Genomic DNA, 24,184 nt, shown 5'->3' with positions numbered 1-24,184 from the left:
GCAGATTTTATTGCCCACCTCTTATGGAAAGGGCTTGAACTTTCACAAGTAAAAGTATGTAGATAAAACCTCACAGTAGAATGTTGTGAAAGTCAATTTTCTGCCAATAAAAGAGCATTATGAGCTGAGGTTATTTTTACACTATCCTCCATCATGCCTCAACGTCACGATATATCATGTGATGCCTACTGCTGAATCTTGTTCTATATAAAGAGTGTCTAGTATTTACATGAAGGAAGCCGAGAGTGTTCTCACCGAAGTTTCTCATTGTACTGACTCAAGGATGGTTTCCATTGTCCCAGGCTTATGATAAAAAATGAACCAGCTTAACTGTACAGCAAAGACTGTGAGAATGGTTGAATCTCAATGTATTTCTATCCTGACAGAATCCTCAAATGTATTCTGTAGAAAAATTGTTTCTTCTACCTTGGTCCCCATTGGTGCAAATCCTGAGAATCATGTAGTCCCACAAAATGTATGAAAATCTTTGTTCAAAGCCCTATATAAGTATGTGGGTTTATGTACCTAGAGAGACCTCCAATTTCCCTATCTTAGAAGGCTAATCTATGCTGGATTTTATTTAGAACTGTACTGAGTTCTTTGTACTTAAGATTTAAATGCTTAGCTGCTAAACATTACGCATGATACATTTATTATAATCTGCCTATTAACTTGATATGAAGTAGTGAAACGAGAATTCTTGTCTGTCATTCTTATGAGAATGATTCAGCTTTATTAGATGTGTTCCCTGCAATAAAACTAAGAGACGGTTCCTGTCAGGTAGCACCAAAGTCTGCCTGGGACTACACAGCTCCCTGTCCAAGATGTTGGTGCGCCATATGAGATAAAATTTACAGACAGGTTTGTGCGCGTCAACAGATATGGTAGCAGAGGTGATAGTACCGATTGGAGCCGATCCATTAATTGATAAATCATTTGGCCATAGAACTGAGCATGGTACCTTCATCGTTGAGATGGTTTGGAGATTTAAATTGACCATTCCCAACCTGATCTTGGTTCCAGGGAACCAAGTTGGCTAAAAGAAGAGCAACAACATGAGTATCAGTAGGGATTGCATATGAAATAGGGAATTAAATAAGTGTGGTGCAGTTCATGTTGGAAGTTATAGCAAGCGGAGAGTAAGGGAATGCAGTGGATGATAATTGAGGACAAATACCATGTGGCTCTTATAGTCAGATTCGTCGGAGTAATAATTATTGTGGTTTTGATTATGTTAATCAACTTTTAAAGAAAGGTACCTCTAGCTGAATATTGGATCTGTAAACTTGCCTGCTCGGAGAGGTGTACTATGAGGCGCTATCAGTTACACCAAAGTAGAAATAATCCATTCATGTATGAGTGCACAGCAGTACGACAGTTGGTAGCACTTCTATCATTGTAGAAAACGTTTGTGTAGTCGAAGCAGACAAACGGAGTAAAGACCGAAAGATGACTTAAGATCGATTGTAGAGCGTTGCACCAGGGTAACAGTGAGAAGAGATCAGCTGGTGAAAAGTGAAAACGCGCTGTGATAGGGTGACCTTTGACAGAGACGTGCTTGAATTGGTGGATAGAATAAAATGATTGTCAATGTGAGGGAAGTGAATGTTTGCAGCTGGACTGCTTGTGATCCTTATTATAATGTGGAACACTCTCAAGAAGAGAGACATGCAAATAAGTGAATAAAGTGTTACACACATGCATATGGCTTAGCCAATGGCATACATACAAAGACGGGGAGTTTTGATTCCTTCTGAGTGTAACTTTCCACATTCCCCGATTAGGGAATTTGAGAAGAAGAATGTAAAATTTAAAACCACAACTTAAACCCACGCAATTTGAGGTGCTAAATCTCTGGGAGCAAATGCCAAGCGAAAAGTAGAAAAGAAATTTGAGTTCAAAATTTGTAGTAAAGCTCATTCATGGATAAGGGAGCAAGACTAGGAAAGGCAGAGAAAGTGGAGGGAGTAGGTCACTGAGAGGGTTGAGGCATATCCTCTAGTAGAAAAGGAAGAAAAGTAAAGGGAAAAATCAGAAAAGGAACCAAACACGGAGAGTGAAGAGGAAGATGGCCTTAGGTGTCAGAGCGCCCCATAAAATGCAACAGCAGTGGACACACCAAGTGCACCTCACTGGTGTTGCCCAAGAATGCAGCGATGGCGGAATCCTCATGTGGAGCGTCATCCACCCTCAAGTTACATGGATACATCAGTTCCATCCTCTACACGACTTGTGTCTGTCACAATAAGTACCATACCCCAAGCATCATTCCTGTTCTCTTAGTCGAGGCACCTGCTAACTATGGTCAGAGGTAATCTGTCCCAAGTTTGCCTCAGGATTCAGCACTCAGCACAGGAAGCATGATCATAGTTCCTTACCAAGGGGGACATGTGGACAAGAGAGAAATTACGGTTTAGAAAACTAGCACAACTTGTCAGTTAGCTCCCCGAGTGCAGGTCAAACAGCCCGAGGATGAATCTAAAAGACGGAATTTGAAGAATTGGTGAAAGGAAACATGGATTCGCTAGGATATTATGAGGAAAATGTGTTGCTTTGGATGTGCAAGGAAGCAGACAGAGTGGCGAAAGAGGCCCTTGCCAAGATGGTGAAGGTAGATGATGAGTGTGGTATTAATACAGCTCAGCGGAAGAAGCTACGAAGGAATATTAGGATGGATAAGAGTGAGAATGAATTATAGATGTTGAAGTTGAGAGGGTTGAAAATGCATGCAAAGGAGTTGATTGAAAACATTAGAGAAAGGAATGACACTGACAGGCTCAGAGAATTGTGGTCTAAGAAAGAGAAGGTTAAGGTGAAGCATAGGGGAAAGGAAGGTACTGATGCAGCAGTAGGGGTAAAGTAAAATAGTTCCCCTTGTAAGAGGTATAAGGATGAGCGTATGTACACGTCCCATGGGCTCGATCAGAGAAAATTCATGGCAGGCCGAGCCTATCCTAACGCAGCAACTTTCCCGGGGAGGGGAAGCTGAAGCTGAACTAGGAAGCTCCACTTCAGAGTGAATCGACTTTGTTAGAACCCGAAATCTAAAGCACTTCAAAATAAGGCTAGCCAAGAACTGTTACCCCAAGAAGCAACTGTTGACGCCCAAGACGAGACCAGAGACGATTAGGGAAGATAGTGAGCTAGATGAACAAGAACAATTGGAACAGATTGACGTTCCTGATATAGATTTGGAGCTGAACAGTACAAACCAACTAAAAGAGAGAGGAAGGTAAATCAAAATTACGCAGTTCCAGACTAGAAGTACCTCACAAAAATCAATTTTGACTCGGATGACTGCCTGACTAATTCAGACGAGCCTCCCTGAGACCAAAGACTTGTGGTGACAGAGACCTCTTTACACCAACCAATGACCAAACGTCAAAAGGATGAACAGAGAGCTAGGGTAATAGTCAGAGGACGGGAGCTCCTTAGGCCTCCAGTTGATGTAGATTAAAAATCCTAGTAGATGACAGGTTGTAACTAGAGGACTTAATCTTGATCCAAGGCTTCCATGCTGTGAACCAAGTGGTACATGATGCAGTCACGCTGCAAAATTGTCATTGTAAGTATGGACATTTTAATTTCTATGTTTGGTTGGCAGCTGGATGTTTACTTGCTGGGGGGAGATAATCCTCATGTTTCAAATAATTTTACCTGTTGCTAATGAGTAAGGTTTCACATCTCACAAAGCATAAGAGCATGTACAGTTATAATGTTTATTATCAGATGTTGTCCAAAAATGTTAAAGTTATGGAGGTTGAGGATTGCTTTGTCTGCTCTTATCTCCCTGTTTCGGCAGCTGAAGGAGCAGCTTACTTTCACCTACCTCTGCCATATTCATTCTCTTGTCTGTTTTCTTAAATCTATTTTACCAACAGAGTTCCATTAAACTGTTTAATTCAGATTTGGATGAATCTTTAGAAAATTTGCCTATTGTCAGTGGAGATAATCTGTATCTATGGGCTACTAAGCACATTTCTCGCACTCACAAAGGGTCAAAATCAAGGGATCTGTCCTGAGTATACGATGAAATTATTTACCCCAGTAGCCAACGTGAGCCCTACTAATCATAGCTTGCAGGATGTAACTTGCAAAGTTAACCAAGACGAGAGGATGTGTGTCGGGCGAGTTGAACAATAAGAAAACATGAAGAAAGAGGAGAAGGGAAGACAAGAGCAGAGCACATTATTAGAAAAGGGAAGGAAAACATGAAAGGATCACCACTAGATTAAGCCTTGAAGTCTCCAAGAAGGAATCATTATGCATGAATCGACAGACAGAGAGAAGTAAGAAAGTGGAGAATTTAGATGGAGTGAATGTAAACATAATTACTTAGTGAAAGGTAAACATTTCTCTAATCTAGAAGTTAGCATCAAGGCCATTTATTACGTGTGAGTGGTAAATATGCCTAATTCCACTTACCACACAATTGAGTATGTAGTTGTTATGCCACGCTAGTCTTTCCCAGGATCTATCATACTAATGAGTTGTACTTTCCTCTTGAGAAATATATTAGGCGAAGTAAGCAAAGCTTCAAGCAGATTCTTTTTTTTAAATTCTTTTTTAAGGGTTTTTATTGAAGAAGACAAGAGAATTTACAGAAATCGGGTGTCATACACAAAATACGATATAGCGATAGGTGAGCGAGTAGACCAATGCAGAAAATCAATTCACAGAAGTATGTAGCTTTGGCAACGACATATACATTAAAAGGAGAAACGATCAGCAATCTGACAAAACAACAGCCTGCAAGGTTCACCCACCCACGATTCAGGATAGTGAAGACCAAATTAGACACTCGACTAGGTAAGAAATCGATACAGAATAAGCAACCCATCTCTTGTGAAAGAAGAAAGGAAAGAGAAAAAAGGCCATAGAACTAAACAAAGGTAAAATAACAAACCACTCCCCATCCCCCCCACCCTGCACCCCTGCAATGGCTACGGCCCATCCCCACTAGCAGCGTGCCTGTCGCCCCGGAACTAAACCTAAAAGTAGGAAAAAAGAGTGGAGGAGGAAATATCAAACAGGCCCCCGGTCTCCCTTACCACCCGCCAGCAGCAATCCACCCCAAACATCTCCAGAATAATAGAATGCAACAAGTAAAATCTAACGGGGGGAAGCATGTAAGAACCACCCCATTCCCGCGCAATTATAAGGTACAAATCCCGTGTCAAATGAAGTCATTTTTCAAACCCATCCAATAAAAGTCAACCCTGGCCGCTACGATTCTTCATGCGAGCCCTGTCCATTTGAAACGCCATCTCAATAGGAGAATCAAAATATAGAAAAAGTTCAAAGTCAGTACGGAAGGATTTAAACCAGGATAGCGGTACACAAAATCCAAAAGTCAAACGGAGTTCACTGCCCACCAGAAATAGGGCGCCAGAGCGTATTTGAACCATCTGGGAGAAAAAGGGCGAGGTATCAATCCGACAGTCACTGGAGAACTCACTCTGAAATATAAGATTGTCCATATCCATCTTGGGCGGTATCGGCGTAGGGCAGGATGCACCTTTGATAGTCTCAGGCTCGCTTGCTGCCGTTCGAGAGTCGAAGAAGAATACAGAGTCTGACTTCAGCACGGGGCCCTCTGTAGCAGTCGGAGCTTGCTCCGCGGGTAAAGCAACTTGTTCCAGAACCAACAAAGGGTCGAAGTCCAGTCTCCGGCAGATGATATCAGCCGTTACGACCATCCTCTGGACGATGGCGGTGACTTGTGAATGGAACTCCCCAATGGCGGCCATTACAGTATGCAGCGACGGTGTACATTCCACCCGCTCCATCGCCCCTCACGAAGCGACCGAGCAGGTCTCTGAACCCCGGAGGCCGACTACTCCGGGGCACCAGGCACAGGCAAAGCCGATGACCACTGTGGGCACGTCCAAAAGCTCGATTTCAACACCGTCGCCGCCAGCGAGGAACCAAGCCCATCGACCCCGGGAGCTCAACGGGGCCTCCGGGCAGCGGATCCCCGACCACAGCAATCGATGCGTCAAGCCGCCGTAGCTGCGAGATAAAGCTGACACCGAACCTCCATCCAGAACTGACAAGAAACACTCCTCTTCGGGAGACCGGACGCCACCCAAGTCCCGCGGCTGATGTTATTCAACTCAAACCCGGCTGAGTTAGAAATCGAGGCCCCGGCTTCAACTCCGGGTTAGGCCGAGAATGGAACATGGCGTATCTTCGTCATCCAAGCCGCTAGAAATTCCGGGAGTGCACCTTTAGAGCCAGGAACACTTCAGCTGCACGGGAGTCCGGTGAGAAATCAGGATAATCATCAGGATTTGTGAGCAACTGGCGGAGGTCGGCGGAGCCGGGAGCTTATGCGGCCATCTTGGTTGCTAGCGTAGCTCCTCCCCCCTTCAAGCAGATTCTTAGTGATATTTTTGGAGCACTTATACGATCTAAAGGAGAAGCACTGAATGACGTAAAGATAAGGAAACTGTTTAGTTGATCGAATTGCAACTAATATCGCGGGTGCACTAAACAGTGATCAATAAAGAACTGCTTGCAATTAGAGCTATGATGATGTATAATCGCCTTGCATTGGATTTATCACTTTTGATGGAAGGTAGAGTTTGCAAAGTCCTTCATGCTTGAGAATGTTGTATATACATTTCTCGCATAGCATGGCAGCTATATTACAAACATTACAAACAGAATACATGAACTAACTGTACTGGAAGAATCAGGTGCCTGGGAAGGATTAGGATCATTCTTTGGATCCATTATTAAAGGATTTGCCAAGATAGGAGAATGGCTCGATAGTGTAGGAGGAGGAATTTTGAAGTTGTTATCAACCCCTCTTTTGATCATTCTAATCGGAATTGCATGTGTGCTCATTTTCTTAAAGCCTTGCAAAGGAATTTCATCACAGAAGGGGGATGACTTGTGAGTATAAGAAGCTGTGAGCAACGAGAGGAAGAAAGCGGAAACGACTGGCGGAAACGACGATGTTAAAGTTGAAGAGATGCAAAGTGAACTTTATGACACATTGAAGGATCTGGGAGAAGCTAAGCAGAAGAATCTGAAGTCAGTGAATGATGTGTTGTAACAAATATTTTGAGTTTTGATTGAAATCATCAGAGGGGGTACTGTGAAAGTCGATTTTTTGACAATAAAAGAGCATTACGTACTGAGCCTATGCTAATATTACGTTGAGTTTCACTGTCCTCCATCTTGCCTCAATGTCACAATATATCACATGACGACTACTGTTGAGTCTAGTTCTAACTAAAGTATGTCTAGTGTTTACCTGAAGTAAGCAGAATGTATTCTCAGAGACTGGTCTCATTGTACTGACTCAAGGACGGTTTCTACTGTCCCAGGCTTATGCTAACCAATGTATCAGGTTAACTGTACAGCAAAGACTGTGAGAATGGTTGAATCTCAATACATTCCTATCCTGTCAGAATCCTCAAATGTATTCTATAGTAAATTGTTTTTTCTCCCTTGTTCCACATTGGTGCAAATCCTAATAATCATGTATTCCCACCAAATGTATGAAAGTCTGTGTTCAAAGCCCTATATAAATGTGTGGATTTCTGTAGCTAAAGAGACCCCCGTTTCCCCATCTTAGAAGGTAAATCTATGCAGGATTTCATTTAGAAATGCACTGAGTCCTTTGTACTTATGATTTTTATACTTAGCTGCTAAAAATTACACATGCTACCTTTATTGTAATCTTCCTATTAACTTTAGATAAAGCATTGAAACTAGAATTCTTGTCTGTCAGTCATACGAGAATGCTACAGTCTTATTAGATGTGTCCCCTCCATTAAAGCTAAGAGACGGTTTCAGTTGAGGAGCACATGAGTCCACCTCTGGACTACACTGGTCCCAGTCTAAGTTGTTGCTGTGTCAAATGAGGTAAAATTTATAGACAGGTTTGTGTGTGTCAACAATGTTTTGAACCTCCATTTTCTACTTAATTAGTGATAATGCACTCCTGTGCACATATACTACAAGCAATGGCAGAAATCAGAAAAATAGCATTACGATAATAATCCCTTTAATTTCAGAAGAAGATTATTTAGTTACGTTAGATCTCCAGCACTCTAATGTTCATGTATCAATCTATGCAAAAAGTCAGTAATATCTCAGATTTGTTGTTGAGGACAATCACGCTCAATTCAGAGGTCTCTCATTTTACCTCTCAACGTCTGGGTTGATTGCGTGATTACAGTTGCAAGGCTTAGAATGTTTCCGTATCTTAATGACTGGCTGATTTCTAATTCTTTTTTTCTAAAGGCTAAATCCGGTGTGAACGTTAATTGCAGATATCTTGAAGCTCTGGATCTTATCATAAACCTCAAGAAGTCAAGTATCCAGCCAATTTAACAGAAGAAGCGCCTTCTTTGGCATTACTCTGGGGAAAATGTTCATTCCAGACTACAGGATGTAAGTCTTTGCAGATGCAACAATTGGACCTGTAGGCACTCCCTCAAGCATGAACTGATGGTTAAAATCTAGTTGTCACCTGAAGCCTCTGGTAAATCTTGTTTTTTGTCATTGGCCTGTAGGGTCCCAGAAATATAACTATATGATTCTAGTCTAAGACAAAATAAAAGAACAGTTTCTCAGTGGTGGTTGGTGTAAAAAAGCGACAGAAGGGAATGTGCTTTCGTTACCCAACTCCTAATAACAACATATGCCAGCCAGAGGGGTTAGAGCATGGAAAGAAGTCTGAAGTCGTTGTAAGTAGAGTTGATCCGCTCTTTGGATTGGAGGGAATTGATGGCCATTTGGAATGCTCTGCAGGTCTTTTTTTGTCATCTGGACTGAAAGTCAGTGCTGATAAGGACTGACAATTAGGTGACGAAAAATGTTATCAACAAGCTGGGGAGCACGAAGAATGAAGCCAGAGCAGAGATAGCATTAGCCATCTGCTCCTGGGCAGAAACTCATGTTCTTTCACTGGGAGTGCAATACATTCCTGGGAGGGACAAAATACAAGCCGACCATCTTAATCATAACATGCCTACATTACTAACTTCCAATCTAAATCAACAGATGTTCCAAAAGATAGTGGAATATTTTGGCAATCCCCTACCAAATTTGCTTCCCTCCCCCAATAATGCTCTTCTCCCTCAGTATTGTTCTTAGAATTGGCCTCAGCAGCTTTGGGCAGTGAATGATCTAGCGATTCCAGGGCCGAAGGGCATTCTATATGCTTTTCATTGAATTCCCCTTCTCTTGGGGTTGCTATGGAAGATTCAGGGTGAGAAGGTGGCTAGGATCTTATTAGCTCCCTCTTGACCTCGTTGGCAGTGGTTTCCTTTGAACAAACAGCTGTCAGTAGAAAAATTATATTATTTTCCAATACATCCTTTACCTCTCAGATGTCTAGGCTTGTTGCAGTAACACCTGAAAAGTCAAATTATTAATGGCTTGGAAATTTAGAGACTTTGGACATTTTTATGCATAATTTCAAAGATGGTGTTCAGTCAAGGTGTCCCTTCCTGCTCAAAAACAATTCTGCTGACAACACAGGTACCCTTGCACCATGGTGCTAGGGAGCGTGCGTTGGCACTAGACTGCCGAAATGGCACCAGCGCTGGGGGAAAGGTTAGGAATGCACCCTATTGGATACATACAGTGCATTCCTGCCTTTTCACTTTGACATAGGGCAGCGCAGCAAGGTGACTTGCGTGCTGCCCTATGCCTAACCCTCATAAATGAGGCCCAATTATATGTGAACAATTTCAAGGAAAAGGTTGTTTTAAAACCAGATCTGAAGGTCAGACCAAAGGTCCAAAAGCATTATCATCTATTACAGGAAATTATCTTCCCAGTTTTTGAAAGGGACTTTTTGGGTTAAATTCCTACATATTTGCATTTTAAAAGAGCACTGAAAGTTTACTTAGAAAAGACGAAAGTTTGGAAGAAATGGAACATGCACAGATGCAATTCCCCCCTCGCCCGTGGGAATAGAACGGGTGGGGATGGTAACATCATGGAGATCCAAGATGTAATGTAAATGTAGTTGTAGTAGTTGAGCTTATATAGCGCACAGCTACCGCAGAGGGTTTCCCGGCGCTTGCTTAGGGAACCCGTCCTGGTATTCCCCTGTGAGATAGCAGGGTATCCACAAGGTGAAAGTCAGGCATCCCGCCTCGAGGGGCCGTTGTGGAGATTAAGCAAGCTATTGCCCAGAGTCGCAGAGTGTGAACCCGTGAGTCGAAGAGGCACCGGGGCGAGAATTATCGAGTCCGTGGAATTTTTAGTCCAATACCCGCCGAGGCGGGGAATTGAACCCTGGTCCAGGACCGATCTCAGCTTCCAGGTCTGCTGCCTCTAACCCCTGAGCCACACTTCCCCACAAATGAAGATGAAGGTATGTGATGGGGTTTTACAGTCGGAGATCATAGGGGGGCCTAAGAGCTATAATCAATTGACCTGTCTTATTTTGTATTGGTCATGCACTGCTGCTGTATTTTTTGTTTGTACAATAAAAAGATTTTCATCCAAAAAAAGTGACGAAGGCTTTTCTGTCTTCAAACATACTTTTTGTTTCTTATGGCTTGAGAAATAAAGGTGGAAGAGGTTTCAACATCAACCCTCAGTAGATAGGTTGAGCAAGATATAACTCAAGCCTATTTGTTGGCAGGTCAGTAGGAGCCATTGGGGTTGCTGGGTCGTTCAACAAGAGCCATCTCAGCATCATGGGCAGAGATATCTGGAATCTCCTTGAGAGAGATATGCACAGGGACGTAGTGTCATGGGAGTGTGTGGTGGTGGGTCACCTTACAAATAATTTCATAGTCAGGTCATGGCCACACAGTGACTGTCTTAGCCCAAAGATAAACGCACACCCAGGGAAAACCCTAATCGATTCCACATTTAGATAGTTGCACCACAAGCAGGTCCAAGGATATTGGCCTCAATAAAACACGTTTGGTCTAAGGCTTGCGTTCTCCAAAAATACCACAAGGCTCTATACCATATGTTGATAGGAACACTCAGCCAATCAGGACACGACATGCACACCACACCTAGTGATCACGCGCTCCTCATGCTAAACATCTGGACACATACACATTGGCCCTCACTAGCTCTCCCCGAGGTCATGCGCCATCTGTGTTCTCATCTGTGGGCCGAGCTTTGTTAATTTATGACTGAGATGCTTTTCAGGAATGCAGAAATTACTTTATTTTACCTCTGTAAACTTTATACACATAGAGACTTTCCTCAGGTGCATTCTGTCAAGACTATCCCGGTTGCTGCACTTAATTAAACCAACTTCTTCTTGTTTTGCCAAACACCTATTGCCTTTTCATTTCTTTAAGGTAAATTCATATATGAGCAGCACAGTGACAAAAAGATCCAGCCAGTGTCCCCACCCCTCATCCCACCCACTGGGGAAAGACACCTTGCGCCAACTCAGTATGTAGAAGCCATTCATGATCCACCAGGCAAAGTGTGTGCAATTCGTCCCCTCTGGCTTTTAGGGACTGCTCCAGGTGGTTGGCGATTAGAAAGAGGTTTTGTTCCTCCAGCTACTTCCAGAGGCGCAAAGCTTCTTGACACAGGCTCCAGGACTCCACTCCACCCTCCCTTGTTGCAGTATCACATGGCGGCAGTGGTGTCCATGAGAACCTGTAGGGTTCGCACTGTGCCACCTGGCGTGGTTGAAAAGGAGGATGCATAAGGCCACGAAGCCTCAGAGCCAGCTTTACTTGGATCCAGGAGTGAGCCTGAAACATTGGGACCCTAGCCCAATTAATGGAAGACTCTAAGAAGGAACCAGATGGATTTTCCCTTGTTTACGGTGAAACCTAACAATGTTGTCCAGTAGTAGTCCACAACTAACTGTGGCAAGCCCGCCTTCAGTAGCCAATCTTTGAGGTATGGGAATGCAGCAGCTTCCAACTACTGAAGATGGGCAGTTACCGTTGCCATCACTTTCGTGAGCACTCACCTGCAGCTGGTGTGGCTGAAGAGAAGAACAGCAAACTGAAACTTCTCCTAGCACGCCTTGAACAGCAGGTAATGTCTGTGGGACTGCAGGACAGGTAAACAAAAATACATGTCCCCAAGTTCAAGGACACCATCCAGTCGCCCGGGTACAGAGAAGAATTGGATCAGAGCCAGTGTGCGCATTTTGAATCTGTCCATCTGTTGGAAGGTGTTGAGGGGCGAGAGATCCAAGATAGGCCTACGGTCTGCATCTTTCAGAATGAGGAAGTATCAAGAGTTATACCTCTGCCTTTTTCCTAGCCCGGTACCCTCTCAGGCACCTTTGGAAATCAAGAGGCGTACCTCCTGTAGCATGATGGTCAGATAATCTTCAGAAATCTGTTGCGGTGTAGTAGGGGTTTTGGGCAGCAAGGAAGGATTTCAAAAGTAGGGCATAACCTTTTGAATAATTTGCTTGAAACATCTTGTCAGATGTGATGGCTCATCAACCCAGAAGCGAATGCCGGATCCTAAGGCTTCTGTGGGATCAATGTGTAGGAACACTCTCTCAGTCTATATTTCAGACCTCTTTCTGAAACGCGTGTTGGAATTGTTTGGCTTGGGTCAGTAGCCCCAAAGAATGCTCTGTAGCTCTACTGTTTTTAAGACATTTCAAAGCGGAGTCCACTTTCTCACCAAACAGGAGACACCCATCAAAGGGCATCTCCATCAGCGAAGCGTGTACATCACTAGAGAAACCAGTGGACCTCATCCAGGCATGTCGACAAATGACCACACTGGTACCAACGCCCTAATAAGGCAATCTGTGGTATCTACACCTGCACAAATTACATATTTGGCTGCATCCTATCCTTCATTTATCATCATGGCCAAAAAGGCCCTGAGATATTTTTAAGTCTGCCAGTAAGATCTCACTGGCAGTATCCCAAATGGGTGTATTGTCCCAACAGACAGACCATATACAGACTCCAGTGCCAGAGTGGCTGATGAAAATATATGTTTGCCAAAGCTGTCAATCCTTTTGGATTCTCTGTCTGGAGGAGTGGTGGGAGATGAAGTAGGATTCACTTTTCAGGTTGAGGCCTGTACAATAGGGCTCCCTGGAGTAAGGTGCTTGGTGAAAAGATCTTGATGACCAGGTGCCGATCTTTGAAGTCTGGCAACCTGCCTGTTCACAGGTGGGCAAGAACATAGTTTCGACCAAATAGCCTCCAGAGTGTTTGTGAGGGCCTCATTACACTGAATTAAGGGTTTAGAAGCTGCTGGCCAGGGATGCAGAATCTTGGTTAAACATTTGTTTCAGTTTCATTGAAGGGCAGCTGCAACACTAGCCCCTTCACTGCCTTCCAAACCATTTAATGCGAATGAGGCACTCTCTGCCATTTGTGGCCCATTTTGGCAAGTCAGGCTCTGTCTCTGGCAGGTGTTAAGACCATTGGTGTTTTTTTTTTTTAGGTATAAGGCATCATCATCTGTATAATGAGGAAGGGCAAGCCAACCACGCCTTACCATCATCATCAACAACATCCAGAGTTGCACCCTGATCTGGCACTGGGTCAGAATCTGAATCAAAAAGGTAATGGAGCCTCTGCTAATAGTTCTGACGTGGTAGAGGCACAGGTTTAGAGTCAGGTTGAATGACAACTGGTTTTGCTTTTGTAATTTTGTTATGTGACATCAATCGACTTTGGGCCAATGTCGTTTCGGGATCCGACATGGGTGTCAGCACCGGATCATCCTCAGGCGCTGGTGGTGTAGGCACCAGCGAGGGGTGCAAGTACTGGCGTGGATCATGGGACCAGTGTATAGGTCTGTACCAGATTCAATACCGGCCTGGTAACTGGTACCAGAGAGGGGCCCTCTAGCAGTAATCATACTGGAAGTCCCTTCAGTTCTGTGTGGTCCGAAAGCGCGCCAGAGGGAGTCGGAAGCTCACTGAATATTTGCAACATGGCCTCTTTGAATGCTTCGATCTGTTGCTGGGCTGATCATGGCCTGGGAAACTCAGGGCGTGTCAGAATCAGCTTAGGAGTCGGCTCAGTGATCTGAGACCTTGACGGAGCGATACTCACATCTTCTGTCACCCTCGCACCTTCTCTTTGTAGTAGCAGACTGTGAGGAATCTGCAGTTAGAATTAGCCATCTGAAACCAACTGGCTTACTGCACCTTATGAATGGATATACTGAATATTTGACAAACAGAAAATTGTCAACCAATGCAGTTAAATCCAAAGTCATGTTCCTGAGCTCAAAAAAGAACAGGTCATCCAGAGTAAATATCACCCAAAATCATTTTGAAAAGGTAAAAACATACACCTACTTAGGTGTGGCATTTAACAACTGTTTAAAGTGTTTTGAATGCCTGAAGAAGGCAAGATTAAAGATGTCCGAGTTGATAAAGAGTCCTTTCTTCTTTTTGCCAGGTTCATGATAGGCTCTCTGCAGAATATATCCTAGAAATGTATAAGTCAAAAATATAGTTGGGCCCTACAAATAACTGACATTTTTTTTTCAAAAACTCCTTCGAGTCCCATTTTCTGCAAATCTGCCAAGATTCTATAAATCCACGTTTCCCTCGACCGTCAATATTGACCAACAGTAAAAGGTTCCTAAAGTGAGGTGTTCTATCCTTTCGGCTAGGTTAACTCTGCAAAATTATCACATACATACAAAATTGACGCAGTTCTGCCCCTTGGCTGATTCCACAGTTAAGTTATCTGTCCACTAAGCGAGAGAAGTTCGGTGCCCGAAAAATGCTTATGTAAGGTAAAGAAACATTTCTATAGCACACCTATCACTCCAAGGAGCATCTTGGCGCTAAAGACCAGAACAGATGAAAAAGCTGATCAAAAGCTGCACTTGTCCGTGGGGTCCAACACTCACACTAACGCTTTGCAAGCTGTGTCCGTAAGACTATATATCCAGGTCTTAAGTAATTTTCTGAAACGTGTTTCAGAAGGGATTTGACGTAGTTGGGAGGGGAGTTTGTTCCAGGCCCTGGACCCAATCACTGCCAAGGATTTCCCTCCCTTGGTAGCAAGCCTAAACTTTGGGATGGTAAGCAGATTCGCGTTTGAGGATCTGAGGTTTCGTGATGGACAGTAGCGACTGAAACCTTTCTGGAGATATTTAGGGGCTTGAGAAAGAAAGGCCCTAAAGGTGATGACTAGTATTTTAAACAAGATGCGCTTGTGAATAGGTAGCCAATGGAGAGCATCCAGCGCTGCCGAGGCAGAGGACTTCCTGGGCCCATCTAAGCACTAAGCGGGCGGCTGCATGCTGGACCATCTGCAGCCGGTGTAGGACCGCTTTTTTTCGATCCCGCATATAGGCTGTTGCAATAGTCCAATCTCGATGTTATTAATGCAACCACCACCGTTCATCTTGCTGCCAGAGGGAGAAAGTCAAAGAATTTTCTCAATCCCTTTATGATGTTAAAACAGGTGCCTGCCACAGCCAACGCCTGTTGTTTGAAAGACAGAGTGTCATCGAACTTAATTCCCAAATTACGGGCAGCACTAATTGTGTTAGGGGGCGCTTCAGCATCCTCAGCCCACCATTGTTTGGGGACAAACAGATTTTGTTGTCCAAACGGCAGGATTTCTGTTTTACCCGAATTGCATTTCAGGTGATTGTTTCTCATCCATTCGAAGGTGGCTGAGAGACAGTTTTTAAGATTTTCTTCAGCATTCATCATGTCATTGTCAAGGACTAGGATCAGCTGTGTATCGTCTGCATAAGAGATGGTACTGATCTTAAAGGATGAAATTAATTTGATCAGGGGGACCATGTAGAGATTAAAAAGCGTTGGGCTCAGACTAGAGCCTTGAGGCACCCCTGTCGTCAGAGCTTTTTCTTCTGAGCAGAACTGTCCTAGGGTAGTCAATTGACGTCTATGTTTCAGAAAATTCTGAAACCACTCCAATACGATTCCTGCTATGACAGATGTTGCTAGGCGATCTATAAGGATAGCATGTGAAACCGTATCAAAGGCCGCGGATAAATCTAATAAAATCAAGACAGCCTTCTTGCCCTGATCCATGGCAGCCCGTAGGGTTTCTACCATAACAGGAGGGCGAACTCTGTTGAGTGCTGGGCTCTAAAGCCCGACTGATTGGTATGTAATATGTTATTGTCCTCCAGAAACGTGGTAAGCTGCCTGTTAACAAATGTTTCCGCTAGCTTACATAGTACCGGGAGAAGTGAAATGGGCCGTAGATTATGATTATGAACCCAGACCAGCCATTTGCCGCAGATAACGCAGGAGTTAAAGCTATTTTTCACAATAAACTAGAAGGGAGAGAGAGTTGAGTTTGCCAAACCAGTAGTACCCATTTTCCCTTCTAGATGTATAAAGGTACATGACACACACAGACAATACGGAGTACAAATGCTATCAAGGGGAGGCGTGGCTAGGCGCCGGCGAACATGGCCGCTTAAGCCGAGAGCTCCGGCGACCAACCCTCCAGTAAGCACAAATCCGGACACAATCCGACAAGTTCTGCTGCTTTTTGGTACTGTGGGCTCCCTGGGAGACTGCGGCAGCCTCCAATCTGACCCTGGGCCCCCGGCGGCCTTTCGTTGCTGAGCGGTGACCTGCGACGCTTCTGCCCGGGGCGGAGCCTGGAGCGGGACCACGCTTTGGGCGGCCCCGCTCTCGGGCGAGGACCCGGCTTTACGGCCTACGCGCTTGACCCTGCGGGAGCTCCGGGCCCCGCCACTGTAACATCGGAGCTATCGGCACCCCCCCAGTCTGCAGACGCCCCGGGGGGCGCTCTTGCTCCAACACTGTGCCGGGGATCTGCAGCCGGCGGCGGGGCGGAGTGATCAGCCCACTTTTGAAAGGACCCGGAAACGTGACCGTGACGGCATGTGCAGCACCCGGGCTGGATCCTGCATACCCATGGTCCCATAGACGGCGTAGCCTGGCACAAGGGAGTGTCGGGAGCAGACGCGACGTGATATATGCAACGGAGTGCCTCGCTCTTGCTGCAGGAGGGGACAGGGGGCCTTCACAATAATATCGCCGCCATTAGTGAGTGCAATCATATCCCTAGCGCTGTGGCGCCGGCCCGTCGACTCACGGAGACACGAACAAAGCAGCGAGGGGCGCTGTTCTCTGGTCCGTCGCTGGGGCAGAGCTATCTGTTGCACTAGACCCACTACTCTGCTGTGATCTTTGCGGCTGGACTAGGGTCTGGGAGCCATCTTGTTGCTGCCGTGTGGAGAGCGCATAACTTGGATACGTAGACTGGACCCATTGGAAACAACATAAGGCAAGGGCAGCAAGATCTGTGTGACCCTGCGAATTTCCCCCCAAGGGTTGCGTGTTACTTGCCTTCATTGGTGGCTGGAAGCGGATGCCACTTGGCCCTACGGATCGGACGGAGGGGAAAACTAGCGCAACCATGAGACCCAAGACTGGCACTTCCACGCAAACTAACAAGCTAGATAAGTATACGGTGCAGAAAAACACATCACAGAAGGGGACACCGGCGGACGCACAGCAGAATCAAAAGGAACCGTCATGGACTAATATCATGGACGCCATCCACTCATTAGGGGCGACCCTGGAGACTAAAATAGATAAGGTGTCCATCGAGGTGAATCTTCTCCGTGCGGACCTGAACAAGACGTCCGAAAAAGCTAAGGCCAACGAAACGGATATTGCCGAGCTGAAAACGTCCGCGAAGCGGCTGGAGCAGCCGGTGAGTGACCTGGTCCACCAGCACAGGCAAATGGCACTCCGTCTTAATGACCAGGAAGGACGGGCCCGTCGGAGTAACCTCCGCCTCGTTGGCGTGCCGGAGGGCCTTGGGAGGCCCAGTATGGAACTCTTCGTAGAGGACTTGGTTCTCAACCACCTCAAGCCCAAGCGACTGTCGAAATTCTTCACGGTCGAGCGCGCCCACCAGGCACCCATCCCGACACCGAAATCAGGAGCGCCGCCCAGGGCGATCATCGCGAAAATCCTCAACTACAGAGACAGGGACGCCATCCTTCAAGCCGCAAGACAGGTGGGAGACCTACATTATGAAAACGCTACGATCCGCTTCTTTCCTGACTTCACCCTGCAGGTCCAGCGGGAGAGGAGGTCCTTCGTGGGTGTAAAGGCGGCCCTCAGGGAAAGGGGTATCAAGTACATGATGTTCTTTCCCGCCAAACTCAAGATCCTCGCTGGCGGCAAATCCCTGTTTTTTACCTCGCCCTCAGAAGTGCAGGAATGGTTGGACAAAGGCTCGCCTGCTAACGAAAGGGGAGCGGAAGTTCACAACTGGAGGGAGACACAGGTGCAATCTCCGGGCTCTGCGGCTGGAAGGTCAGACCTTGATCGACAAAGCCAACACTCCTGGGCGTCCAGATCCGCCAGACCTAGATGGGACACCCCAGAGGCAGTAGATGGCCGGGGAGACTGAGGGGCCCTCAAGTCTATGGTGTGGTAAACCATTACATAGAGACCTATGCCTTAACTACGTATGTTTGTGTTTGAGGGGGGATATATATATCTGCTGAATGGGAGGGCCATGGACAAGTAACGTACATACTTAATGCAGAACTTATACCATGTTCGGTTTTTATTGCTATGCTGGGGGGGGGGACTCCTTCTGCGCCGCTCCTTGCCCCTCCTCATTGAACACACACACACACAGACCCGCAGGGCCGTTTTGCAGCGTTATCTGGGTGGTGGGATGGTCGTAGGCTGAATCTTCTTTCCTCCTATATCCCACCTGGTCTTCAAACCCACTCTTACGCAGACCTGGGCCAACTCCTCCTTTCCCTTCCGGATGGTCAGCTGATCATTGGAGGGGACTTTAACGCCGTTGTCTCAGGAACCTTGGATAGACACCCCCCAGAGACACGCCACAAGGGCAACGATGGCTGGCTGACTTTATAGAAGCCTTTGGACTGACAGACGTGTGGCGACTTCTGCACCCCACTGACGCCCACTTCACATTTTTCTCCAGCCCACACCACTCATTCTCCCGTCTAGATTACATACTGACCCCGCTCCAGCAAGACACGGTCATAGAGGACGCCACACACTTAGCACGAGGCATTTCAGACCACTCACCAGTTTGGGCACACATTACGGTTGGAACTAGACGAGAGGGTTGCCGAACACCGATAAATCCCTGGCACCTTAAATGTGAAGAGCTCAAGAAAACGCTGATCATTTCCATAACTAGATACTTCAAGCACAATGTTGGGACAGTGAGCTCCTCGGTAACACTATGGGAAGCATTTAAAACCGTGCTTAGGGGAGAGGCCCTGTCAGCAATTGCCGTCCGCCGTAAAGATAAGGAAGCGCAGATCAATTCTATTGAAACAGACCTCGAGGCGCTGGAGGAGGCGGCGCGACTGGACCAGAAGCCAGAATCGCTCCACTGGCTGCACCTTAAAACGGCAGAATATAGGGAGCTAACCGCGAAGGCGGCCGCAACTGTTACCAGAGACAAGACAGGCAGGCTATACGATCAAGGTGATAAAGCTGGGAAACTTCTGGCGTGTTGGATCGCAAGCAGCGAGAACACAGGGTCGTCCCGGAGATACGCACATCATCCGGGACGGTGGTCACGGAGCCCCGAGACATTGTAGCGGAATTTGCAAGACATTTCCAGCAGGTCTATAGTAAGGGATCTGACCGCCCGGAGGAAGACTCCGTGGCATTGCTAGCAGACATTCAAATGTCATGCTTTTCTGACGAGGACCGTGATGCCCTTGACCTCCCCATCGACACTGTCGAGCTGGAACGTGCTATCACGGACCTCCGCCCAGGTAAAGCTCTTGGACCAAATGGTCTTCCAATTGAGCTATACAAGCTAAAACCAGACACCCTTAGTGCACACCTTAGGCAGATGTTCGAGGATAGTAAGGCGGCGGGCTCCCTACCACGCGACCAACGCATAGCCACTATCGTGACCATCCCAAAAGAAGGGAAGCCGAGAGACATGTGTTCATCATACAGACCTATTTCGCTGCTTAATGCAGAGCCGAAAATACGGGCAAAAACTCTCGCCAACAGACTCCAATCGGTTCTGCCCACCCTAGTACACCCGGACCAGTCGGACTTCATGCCCCATCGAAACACGGCACTCAACCTTCGACGCCTCAATGGTGTATTGGGAAGGTGTCACACCCTGCAAGAAGATGCGGTGGTGGTCTCGCTCGATGCCACCATGGCCTTCGACACCCTAGAATGGCCCTATATGGTCGCGGTGCTCCGTAAATTGGGTTTCGGCCCAAACTTCATAGCATGGGTTCGGCTCCTCTATTCTGAACCATTAGCCCAAGTGGTAGTCAACAACAAGGTATTCAAGGTCTTCGGCGTGGAAAGGGGAACTAGACAGGGATGTCCACATTCCCCCCTCCTATTTGCACTCTCTCTCGAACCGCTGGCGGCATGGATAAGACAGGACGTATATCTTAAAGGGATCCGATGGGCTGAGGGATGGGAGGATAAAATCTCCCTATACGCAGATGACATCCTCCTCTACCTAACGAGACCCCGAAGGTCCATTATGGCGACACTTGATATCTTTACGAGCTTTGGGAAAAACTCCGGGTTCCAGATCAACTGGAGCAAGTCTCTACTCTACGCCCTTCGAGGTGGCTCCCCCTGTACTCCCCAGCACCTGCCCGATCACGTTGGCGGCAGACGGTTTCAAATACCTGGGGATCTTCGTCTCCACGGACAAAACCAGGATGTACGAGAGAAACCTACTGCCACCTCTTAGGCGTCTCCAAAGGGACTCCATCACTTGGCGAAAGCTGCCCTTGTCCCTGCTGGGCCGCGCAGCCCTCTTTAAAATGATGGCCCTGCCGCGGTTCCTGTATGCACTTCAGAACTACCCTGGTCTGGTGCCCAACTCCTACTTTACAGCAGTGGAAGCGGCACAGCGAGACCTCCTCTGGTCTGGCACGCCTAGAATTGCACTAGGCAAACTCACATTGGGTTGGTATGATGGAGGAATAGCCCTCCCAGATATCCGCAAATATTACTGGGCTGCACACCTATCGGCGATCAACCAGGGAACATACAGTGACGGGAACGATCCAGGGTATGGGATGGACAGATGGCTCCTCCCCGGAGGAAACTATGAAGCCGCACTTTACTCCCGACCCGGCAAATACCCACTCACGGGACCAACGAAACACTCGGTGCAAATATGGCACATAGTACAACGTAAACTTGGCTGGTCTAATGTCCTCACCATGGCCACCCCACTTTGGTCATCTGAAAAATTAGGCACCATGGGGAAAACCAAGGGTTTCCACGAATGGGATCTTATAGGTATCTCCCACATTAAAGACCTCTGGGGGCCCCAAGGCATCAGACCCTTCACCTACCTACAGGAAACCTATGAACTAGCTCAAACCGAATACTTTAGATACACGCAGATCAGACATTCTCTCCAGACCACCATACCCTCTGGGACCACACCTCCGCAAGCCTCTCCACTCGAGGATAGACTGCTGGATGGGCATCTGCCAGAACACGCCATCTCCCTCACATATAAAAAACTGATAAACAATTCCCCTGATGCACTCCTCTCCCTTAAAGGAAGGTGGGAGGCTGATGGGCTGGAGATAGACGACGAAGAATGGATGAGTGCGTTGGCCTCCCCTAAGGAGGTCGCAATTTCGTCTAGGTTAAGGCTCATCCAACTTAAAATATTACACAGAGTTTATATCTTCTGTACCAGGCTGCAGTTAATGGGCAGAGGAGGGGAGGGGCTCTGCAGGAGGGGCTGCGGTGACACGGGCTCTTTCTTTCATATACTATGGGAATGTTTGCTGGTGCAAAGATACTGGAGACGTGTGGTATGTTGCATGCAGGAGGTATGGGATGTAACATTGCGACCAGAGGCCAAGAGATGCCTCCTGAACATCTGGGAGCCTACAGATTTGCCTGCGAAGGGGAAGCTTTGGGTCACGGGACAAATGGTGGCAAAAAGAAACATTGCTCGATTATGGGGCGCATCTACCACGCCTACACTGACGGAATGGAAATGAGACATGGACTGGTGCATGCTGCAGGAGAAAAGTGTCTACATGACACGGGGATGGCCGCGCAAATGGGGGGAGGTATGGTCGCGTTGGAACGACTTTAGAGGTAACCTTTGTGAGCCTCTCCAGGTCCGCCGCCCTGGCACAGAGACCTTAGACTGAACTCACCATGCCTCAATAATATTGTCATCTATGTTGTAACATTCACTATTCATGTATTTCTGATTCTGTACCTGACTTACTCATGCAAATGTTCTCACTGCTCTGCACTTAATCATTTTATGCAAATAAAAAGAGTTTTTAAAAAAAACAAATGCTATCAAAGTTTTGCACACAGAGGAAAGTGATTGCTCAGGCAATGAAATCTCCCTGGAAACATCAACACATTAACTTTTCTTGTTCAAATGTTATTATAATCTTAGTGCCAGGTACAATACGCCAAACATACAGAAAGCCAGATTTATGCATTGTGCCTATTCCTTCTGTTTCCCATCAATGATAGAGGCTGAATGTGTCTCTGCTCGATTAGGCGCCATCAAGAACAAGATGAAAAATAAGATTTAATGTTCAATGGTTTTTTTACTGAGCTTCTTCGTGCTTTGCTTATTCGTATTAGTCTGCTAGTATTCATCAAATTTCGAGGTGGTTAGAAGTTAGTGAAGCCTGAAAGGGTATGTGTAAAGCGGCAGATTTACAAGGCCCTTGCGCCACATTTGCGTCACTTTTCCCATGTTAAAAATGACGCAAAAGTGGCGCAAGGGCCTTGTAAATAAGCCCTAAAGTACTTTAAGTATGTAAGTCTTCAAGCAGCAAGGTAACTAACTGTATTTTCATTTCAACACGGTTATTGTATTCTTAAATACGTTTTAAATTGTTTTAAACTTTACGGATGAATACGTATGTTATAAGAGAATGCTGCTTTTTAATAACCATATAAACTAAATTCACTTGCACTGGCATATGTACCTGAGTAAACACATATTCTTCCTCGCACAATCTTTCAATCACATCAAAATGGTCAGTGTTGGCCACCTCATTGAAGGAGACATTTAACCCCAGCTCTTGCAGGCTCTGAGGGAGGAAAGGACATGAGAGAGTTAGATTTTGTTGCACAGAAAGTCAACTCTAGTCTGACTTAACGTGCACCATTTCACCACAAGTCTGCTTGTTACCTGAAGATTACTAATACAAATCGTACTCTGGGTGAGTTAAAGGGCAGCGCGTGGGGATCGTAGATTTCCTGAAGTGGACAGGGATAAGTGCCACTGTCACTGACCCACAACCAGTGTGATTTGCCTTGCATTTCTCTGATTGGGTCTCAGTGGACGCGAGAGACTGATACTTGATTTGTCTTCTCTCTGGTCGTCATCTCAACACTTCCTGAGCTCCCACTGCAGAGTAGGTGCAGGGCACCTTTGAGTGCTGTATGGTCATGGAAGAGGGAGGTGTGATGGAGTAGGAGAGGTTTTTAACCTAGCCAGCGGGCGTGTATGCATGGGGAGGCTTCTAGGGGAACATGTTTACTTGTATAAGTCTGGCCTTCTGCATTAGGGACTAGTAAGACGCCCTGTGATCTTTGTGATGTGGTTCTTCTCTGAAGGATAAATGATGGGGTTTGTGGGTTCAAAATCCAAACTGAAGAACTATGATCATGTTTACATAAGGAGTAACGTGTTCCTATTATGCAGACCACATGCAGACGAGGAAGTGTGTTCGCTCCTAGGAAGCTTAGTGCCGAAATGGAGCCACCTCGGAAGGGCCACCTCGGAGGGATGCACAGAATACCAGAGGGTGATCAGGCTCGTCCTGTGGGTGCTTAGAGGACGAAAAGGCCTAATGGTAAGTATATAGGGGCAGATTTATGAAGGCCTTGCGCCGCCGGTGCATCATTTTTAACATGGGAAAAAGGGACGCACCGGCGGCGCAAGGCCTTCATAAATCTGCCCCATAGTGTCTTAAACCCGGGTCAAGCTCGTGCTTCATGACTTGGGAAGGAAAGGGAATAACAGAGTTTCAGAGCCTGGATACATTTAAATCTAAGTTGAGTCTCAATCTACATAGTTTGAGGAAAGAAAATGATAGACGAAGAACCTGTACAGTGCAAGGAAATGTAAGTCTGGACTCCAGTACGACTCTAGTGTGCCCTCTGCCAAGAAGACTTCTTGTTTTAGCAGCTGTGGCCGGGCTGGTGACCCCACCAGCACAGGTCATAGTAATGGTGTTCTGAGTGCCGTCATCGAATCGCAGA

The 24,184-nt window shown here is 46.3% G+C and overlaps 1 protein-coding gene across 1 annotated transcript in view; it reads right to left on the bottom strand.

Annotated features, from left to right (window-relative positions):
- The window catches only part of AFMID (arylformamidase), a 378,279-nt gene that overhangs the window by 67,778 nt on the left and 286,317 nt on the right, over nt 1-24,184 (bottom strand). The window contains exon 10 of the mRNA XM_078653875.1: nt 22,903-23,007. Coding sequence (XP_078510001.1) covers nt 22,903-23,007 — 105 coding nt within the window. The remainder of the gene's footprint in view (nt 1-22,902; nt 23,008-24,184) is intronic.

This window comes from Lissotriton helveticus, chromosome 7 (assembly GCF_964261635.1).
Source record: "Lissotriton helveticus chromosome 7, aLisHel1.1, whole genome shotgun sequence".
Classification (NCBI taxonomy): Eukaryota; Metazoa; Chordata; class Amphibia; order Caudata; family Salamandridae; genus Lissotriton; species Lissotriton helveticus.
The sequence above is the reverse complement of the archived record's forward strand: the minus strand, read 5'-3'. Positions and strand labels throughout refer to the sequence as shown.